Source organism: Oryx dammah, unplaced genomic scaffold, assembly GCF_014754425.2.
Source record: "Oryx dammah isolate SB20612 unplaced genomic scaffold, SCBI_Odam_1.1 HiC_scaffold_2, whole genome shotgun sequence".
Classification (NCBI taxonomy): Eukaryota; Metazoa; Chordata; class Mammalia; order Artiodactyla; family Bovidae; genus Oryx; species Oryx dammah.
In genome coordinates, this window is record NW_024070186.1 from 187,852,442 (window position 1) to 187,860,777 (window position 8,336).

The 8,336-nt window shown below is 46.0% G+C and overlaps 1 protein-coding gene across 1 annotated transcript in view; it reads right to left on the reverse strand.

Moving 5' to 3' along the window:
- The window catches only part of AUTS2 (activator of transcription and developmental regulator AUTS2), a 1,198,451-nt gene extending 1,190,857 nt beyond the window's left edge, over positions 1-7,594 (reverse strand). The window contains exon 1 of the mRNA XM_040260674.1: positions 6,748-7,594. Coding sequence (XP_040116608.1) covers positions 6,748-7,056 — 309 coding nt within the window. The 5' untranslated portion in view covers positions 7,057-7,594. The remainder of the gene's footprint in view (positions 1-6,747) is intronic.
- Between the last annotated feature and the right edge of the window lie 742 nt (positions 7,595-8,336).

Below are 8,336 nucleotides of genomic sequence, written 5' to 3' on the forward strand. Positions count from 1 at the left end.
CATCTATTCATGGAACAGGTACACATTATGTAAGAAAAACTTGTTCTGACCCAGCTAAATGTCCCTAAATTAGTTTTGATTAATTGCCATCCTGCTCTTCCAAACTTCAATTATTTGAGAGTTTTTAAATCTGACTTTTCCCCCACAACTTTCTCAAATGAATAGCTGCTATCCCATTCCCTTTTTCCTATATCAACATAATATTGGTTTTAATCCTGACCCTGAAAAAAGTGTTATTTCTTGAGAGAAAAAATAGCATGAGGCACTTTTACAAAGTCAGACTACATTTAGTATATTAGTGTATTACACCATAGAGGTAAAATAAAATGTAAAAACACTAATCCACCATCCACCCTCTACATACACACACACACACACACACACACTCACTCACTCACTCACTCACTTTCTCATTCCATATCAAAAAGTGCAGCAGACCTTATGTCCAAAGGCTTTCAAATTTAGCAAGTGGAACCTCAATTATTCTTTAGTAGCTGCTCTCAACTACATATATTTTTTTAAGCTTGGGGACTTTATTTCTAATCCTAACATTCTCTCAAACTACATAATTGGCATTTATTTTTGACACCAAATAGAAATGTTGTATAGGGTCTCAGAATCTTTTTATCACCTCAATGCTCCTTCAATCGCCTAGAATCATATTGAATGTTCTTTTTTTAACCCTTTTTCAATAGTGAAAGCTAGAGGAAAACACTCTCAGAAAGGATCAAAGGCTAATCACTAACTCTGTGATTTAGTTTTTAAATTTACTGATTCATTTATACCCTGTCTACTTCCAAAAAAGATATAAAGCAATTCATCTCTACAGCTAACACAAGGTGCATGGAATCACCATATCACAATATTCTACCTCATCTCACATAAATTCTCCTGAGGTGATCCTCTGCCTTGTACAGTGAAATATTGAAATTCAGTTAAGTATAGTAAAATACTTGACTTCATAACCAAGCACATTATTCACAGTCCTTTTTCTTTCTATAAACTTTCTTACCACTTAGGAACACCTCAGATCCTAAAGCTATGCAAACTGCCCAAAGTGAAATGCTGGAACTGACGCATTACTCCATAGTACCATCCCAACACTTCATACATAAGCAAGTAAAAGGCAGACAATTTAAAACCTTTATTTTAACATCAGTGTCAACCTCCTTTCTCATCCAGCCTTCTTTTCCAGCTTGCTAAAAAGCAGCAACAGAAGAAACCAGAAGGAACCAAGACAGGATAAAAACTCCCGCTGGCTGGAAGGTAGCTTGGTAGCATTAGAATTAGGCTACTATCACACTATCACACTTCTCTGGTGGCTGAGCAAGTAAAAGCGTCTGTCTACAATGCGGGAGACCCCGGTTTGATCCCTGGGTTGGGAAGATTCGCTGGAGAAGGAAATGGCAATCCACTCCAGTACTAATGCCTGGAAAATCCCATGAACAGAAGAGCCTGGTAGGCTACAGTCCACGGGGTCGCAAAGAGTCGGACAGGACTGAACGACTTCACTTGCTTACTTACTATCACACTGAAAGAACCATTAATGAAAACCACTCACCAATATTCACCTCATGGTGGGGTTGCTAACAATCAATGAAAGGGCTGACAGGGGGCAGGAAAAGGAAGAAGGAGAAATGGACTAATCATCATTATTTACATCTCACACTCCCCTTGCCACTCCCACTCAAGCACAGCTTCCACCCTGATTTCAAGCTTTTGTGCCTGGTTGTGCATCTGCCAACACACTCAGAGATTATCAAGTTGCAAGATCTGGAAGGGAACTTTGAGATCTTTTCCAGCAATTGTCATATTGGATTATGGATTAGGAACTACAATGACAAGAATGAAAGTTCCCTGTGGTCAAATATTAGGAAATAAGGCACATCACATATCTTTCTCTAACATTCAAAACTTACATACGCAGTACAAAATATTTCTAATCCTTGCAGAACAAGTTACCCATTTAATTCTGTCTGGCCCATCAAGTTCCAAAATTAACTGAGCAAAGAGTCACATTTCTTGGTCTGGACCACAACCTGTGAACACCTGGAGAACTATGTTTCCCTCTAGCTTGGGTATCTTTGCTTTAAAACTACTCTAAACCTCTCAACTTGTGCAAAAAGAAAAGGATTCCTTTAGAGAGTAGCTTCCCAATCTCACTCAACTAGTTAGGACAGCCTGGCCTGGAAGGTGGGTCTCTACACAAGCACTCTTTACTTACACCATTTTGTTCTCATTTCTACAGCCCCTTCTTGCCCCTCAAACCCTAGTCACTCGTCTTGTTTCTATGTCTTGTTCACCATCCCCTCTTCTCAGAATCCCCTCCCCAATCCCCACTCTCTGTCTATCCAAATCACTTCAACCTATATATATTCTCCAGGAAAGCTTCTCAAATACTTCAGCCTATCTCCCTATTCCTTCTCTGAAAGCTTACTGCACTTAGTTGGAATGAGGCATTTGAGTGCCTGTTTTAAAACTGTTAGTGTTAGACTTAATTTACCAACTGAACTGCACACTCCTTCAAAGATACTATATATAGATATAATATATATATAGACTTCCCCCTTCTAGTACCTTGCACATATCACACACTCCATAAATATTTGCTGACTGATACAAGAAACATGATTAAAATTTTTTAAACTGAATAAGTGAGACTTGACCACAGTAAGTTATCAGAGCCTGATATGCCATAAGTACATCAAATTCTGTACAGCCTACTTACACTACCAATGTGTGGGTAAGCCCTGAAACACAAAGGAAATGAAGACCGCATGAAAGTCTTGGTTTGATCCTCCATCCACCAGAAATGAGTCTTCCTTCGTTTTCACAAGCCTGCAAAGCTCCAACTGGCCTCCTGTCTGCTAACCCCTCCCATTTCATCTCTGCTTCCCTTGGTCAATTGTATATAAGGAGGCTCCCCTAAGAAACCAGGGCACAACAGCCAAGTGAAGGGGAAAAAAATGGATTTGCAGGTTTTCAGCCATAGTGCTCACACAGCTTCCTAATCAAGATTACATAGGAAAAAATGCAAATAACAAAAAGGCAATATTATCTGGCACATTAGGGTACACTGGCAGTACTAGATCCCAACATTCCCATTTATACTTTGTTTGCTGAAAACCACTTCTTAATGAGGCTTGGTATCTGGGGATAGTCACTCTCATTCAAAGAATATTCAAGTAAATAGTACCATACCAATAATACTGCTGCTCAAATGCATAATGAAAAGAACACCATGTTCAACTTTAGCCTCCTCACTTACCCTCTTATCTTCTATCACAAGACTCTTCACAATCACATACTTGAACTTCAGGGCACAATTACTCAAGACAAGTGTCCCTGCAGAATACGAAACTACCTCTGCCAGTTTCACTGTATAAAGTGTAGGACTTCTCAAACTCTGTCCAAAGCTTTCATCATTTTAAGTAAGAATCCAACAAGAGTGAAAAATAAATCCACATAAAAATTATGGTTCTCATTAGACAAGTTTCTTATTTTTCCTCCAGTATTAGGAGTAAAACCATTAGTCTGGAACAATTTTATTAGGACATTTCACTATGAGTTAGGAGCCTCTTTTTTTTAAAGGAAAGTCAAAATCAGCCACTCAAGACAAAAACCAAACCATGGAGTCAAATGGTGTGTCCATTAACACCAAAAGTATACACTCCACAGTTTGCCAGCTACTGCTCTGATTCAAGCCTAAATTTAAAAGCCTAGCTTGTGCAAGCCAATATTTCTGGTTTTTTATCACAACATCATACCAGCAGCAACTCTAATGATCCGTGGTGACAACTGATTTCATTTCTAGACACAAAAACATAGTATGTGTTTAGGATAATTCTCATCATACATGATGATTCTTAACATTTACAAGCGCTCTTGTATTATACATTCCTGTCCAAGTTCATAGTTCAGTTGCCTGTTTCCTAACAAACCCTCACATTTCTTAGTGATCATTCAGTAAATCTTCCAAACTGAGGACAACAGGACACCAGAGATTTTAATCACCACACACATATGCCTGGCTATGAAGCATGGACACAGATGTGGTGAGCCACAAAGAGATCCATGCTGTCCCACAGAACCAGACATACATGATGATTTTTATTCCCCACTATATATTTTTTTAACCTGAAAAGTGTATTCGCAGCTTTCCTACAAAAATTGGGACTCCTAAACGTAAATGCATGTGAAGATATTTGATATTAGGGAACTGCTGTTAATTCACCTAGGTGTGATAATACTATTGGTTTGGGTGGGTTTCCCCCCCGCCCCCGAGTCATTACCACTTAGAAAGACAACTGTTGAACCTAGGTGGTTGTGCACCTTGGAGTTTGTTATACTGTATTTTTGGATATGTTTACATTTTTCTATAAAGTTTAAAGAAACTTTTTAAAAAGTTAGACCTGTATAACCAGATATGCAAATGACATTCAGATAAAAAGGTATTATAATATTCAGCTAACCAAAGTAACCTGGGTTTTGAATCTAGAAAAATAGCAGAAAAATAATCACAGCAAGAAAAGGAATAGTAATTATGGTACACTTCAAACTTGGTCTTCTTTAAAAATTAGAAGTTTTTTACACCCAAAAGAAACTAGAATGGGCACATTTTCTCTCAAAAGCCAAATGGATAGATACACAAGCCCATCAAGTATTTATTAAAAGTAAAACCACCAAAAATAACTTCATGTGTTATATTTATCTTTACTTGACCTTCAAAAAGGTTTATGGAAATCTGCAGGCCCCTTTTGCTTACTTACTGTGAGGGGCCACATAGAGCCCAGGATAACCATGCTGGAAGCAAAACCACTTGTAAGCAGCTCTTACAAACACTGTCCTAAACCAACCACTGATAACACTCAAATTTTAGGCAGCATTTTCTAATTCACATACTAGAACACATACTACCATTTCAATTCCGTTTTTAAAGCGAGAGAGAGACAGAGAGAAAGAGGTCACACTGTACAGTACCCTCCCCACACTGGCAAAGTTGAAGCCACACTTAGAATTATCCTAATAAGTGGTGAGCCTCAACACTCAAAAGAACTATGTAAGATCCATTTTAGTCAATAAAGTACCAGTTCTAGAACCAGAGGATAACTGATTCAATCACATCAAAACCTATGGCCACCAACACCACCACTCTCCATTCCTCCCCAACCACTGGCCACCATCCACCACCATAACCACCAGGAGCCCAACCAAAAAGCAGTTCAAACAGAAAAGAATAACCCTAACAGGAAGGCTTCCTTTTAAAAAACATTTAAACTTGACACCCAAACACACACACAGCAATCTAAACCTGCACAGTTACTGCATGTGAGATTTAAGCTGTCATCAACAAAGCTTGCATTTGAGCACTGCAAACAATACCATAATAACAGCAAAAACCAAAGGGAAAGGGAAAAGTTTCTTTCAGGAACCTCACACCATCACATCAGGTGCAGGAAAGCCTAGAAACCAACTCCTATCTAGGTTTTGTGCTTAAGAAAGCTGGACCAACTCTGCAGAATCTCCAAGCGCCTGTGTGTGTGTGTGTGTGTGTGTGTGGTGTGTTGGGGGTGGGGAGAGGAAGGTGGGGGAGGAGAAAAGGGGGTTACATTTATACAGGCCAGTGACCCATGCCAGCACCAAACCAGATCCGTCCAGGTGAAGAGAGTTTCCCTCTGACCCCCGGACAATCTCCCTCTACTTGCACCCCCCCCACCAACACCCCCAAGGAGCCCTTTAGCTGGCAGGAAAATGTGCATTTGGAAATCAACGCTGCAGGTGCCCAAGGAATAAAGGAAGACACACATAGATATATATACACACACAAAGCCAATCAAAAAGAAAAAGAAAACACAAAAAAAGGAAAAGGAGAGGGACAATTGGGTGACAAGCCCTTCAGATACCAGCTAGGATTTTATTCTTTCCTCCCACCCGTCCTCCCTGGTGTACCTTTTTCTGTCTTTCAATCGAATTGTTCATATACACACACATGTGCATGTTCTGTGTATAGATAATATTACAATTAACCCTTTCCGTAATAGAGCCCCGAACGGAATACTGAAAGATATTCCATCCTTTCCTCTCCCTCCCCTCCTCCCTCCTTTCTCCCAACCAGGAGAAAACGCCCCCTTCCCCAGCTTCACCAAAAAAAGAAAAGAAAAAACGAAAGAAAGAAAAAAGAAAAGAAAAGAACAGGAGGAGAGGAAGGGGGCAAAGAACCACAAACCCCGTCAGTCTCCGGTCCCGAGGACACCCAGGAAAGGTCTACACTACACAGACACACACAGAGAGACATATGGCTCTGTAGAAAGCACACAGAGAACCGTCCACAGGCGCCCCAAACCCAGCAAAGAGACTTCCACCAGCCAAGAAGCCATGATTGGGGAGGGAGAGGAGGAAGCAGTAGGGGCAGAGCTCTCCGTGGAGGGGGGCGCATTGTTGTGATGCTTGAACCCCTTTCTTTCTGCCCATCTGCTGTGGAGGGGGTGCGGGGAGGGGGCGCAGGGGGAAGGCAAGCGAGAACGAGACCAGAAGACCAGGCAAGGCTTGGCGATTCCCTCCTGCTGCCAGTCTACCCGCGCCCCCTGCTCCCCCCCCCCCCAACAATAAGACCTCAGCCTAGACAGACAGACAGACAGCCAGACGGACCGGAGCGCGGCGGGGGTAGGCAGCAGAGCCGAGCACAGCCGAGGAGGGAGGGGGTCGTGCCTATAAAGGGAAACCGGGGGGGAGGGGGGTGCCCCTTACCTCCAGCGCTTCAAAAGTGACAAAGCTGGTCATGGCAAATCCATCAATGATGTCCTCTTCGGCCGAGGTGGACTCTCGCCGCTTCCTCCGCGGGGGTCTGGGCCGGGACGGGGCGGAGGACGGGGGCTTCCCATTGTCTTCCTTGTCGGAGCCCGACGACGAGGCGAGCGAGGGCGCCCGGGTCCGGCCGGCCCCGCCGCCGCCGGCCGCGCCGGCCCCCAGCCCGCCCCGGGAGCGCCTCTCCCGGTCTCGCTGTGACCGCGACCGCCGCTTTTTGCGGAGTCCATGGCCCCGCGTCGGGCCATCCATGGCTCTGCCGCGCCGGGGTCTCCCCGCTCGCCGCCTGCCCGCCACAGGCTCCGGCCGCGGCCGCACAAAAAAATTGACACCAACCCCTCCCTCCCCCTTCTCGGCTTCCCTCCGCCCCGAGGAGGGCGCGGGGGAGACGGCGGCCGAAAGAAGGGAGAGTGGGGAAGAAAGAGAGGAGAAAGAAAAGGGGGAAGGGGCGGAGAGAGGGAGGAGGGACGGGAGCGAGGGCGAGAGGCGAGGAGCCCAAGTGCGGGGCTGCCCACAGCACCGAGGGTCGGAGATTCCTGTGAGCAGCGCCGAGCAAAGTAATGGCTGAACACACAGGTCTCCTTTAGAGGGGAAAAAAAAAAAAAAAATAACTCACCAAGCAGGCAATAAATCAGAATAGCGGAATGCTTTGATCAAGAGACTGGGAGGCTCCGGGGAGCCCTCCCCGCAGCCATTCTCCGCCGCGCCCCCCGCCCCCCGAAAACGCCTGCCCGCCCCCCGCGACTCCAAATCCGGCCCGAAAAAGGTCGCGGGAAAAGTGGGGGCAATGAACTTCACCCGCCCCTCGCACAGGAAAACACCCCCGCCGCCTCTCACACACGCCTCAGAGAAAACTCACTCCCTGGCTCCAAAATTTTTAAGAAATGCATCCAGGGGAGGCCAAGGCTTCCGAGCGACCTGAGAGGGACGAGACCCCCCAGAGAAGGGAGCATAATACTGAAATAATTAGGAGGGGAGAGGGCGAAACTGGAAGCAGTGGAGGAAGGGGAGGAAGATGCTGGAGCAGTTGTGGGGTTTGCTTCTCGGGCTCGGAGGGCGAAGGAAAGGGAGATGAAAGAAGAGAAGAAGCAGCCCCTGACGCTGCCACCCACCTCCCCCCACCTCAAAAAAATATTTTTTTCAGTCCCAAAGAAGAGGTCACCCTTCCTCAAAAAAAGGGAGGGGGCCAGTCAGTCAGTCGACGAGGAAAGCAGAAAGAAATCTCCAGCGGGAGAGACGCCGGTGTGCCGCCGCCGCCGCCGCTGCCTCTTCTCTTCGACCAGCCTGAAGGGAGAAGAGCGGCCAGGAAGCGCCGGGAACGCCGCTCTCGCCGCCGCCGCTAACGCTGCCACAGATGCCGCCGCGAGAGCCCGGAGCCGGAGGGTGCACGGCGTGTCCCCGGGCGGCTGCAGCGGGAGCCCGGGCACGGCCCCATCCTCCGCCCGCCCGCCTCGCTCAGCTCCCGCTCCTCCCCCTCCGCGGCCGGCCCACTGCCGCGCCGCCACCGCCGCCGCCGCCGCCCGCCTCAGTCA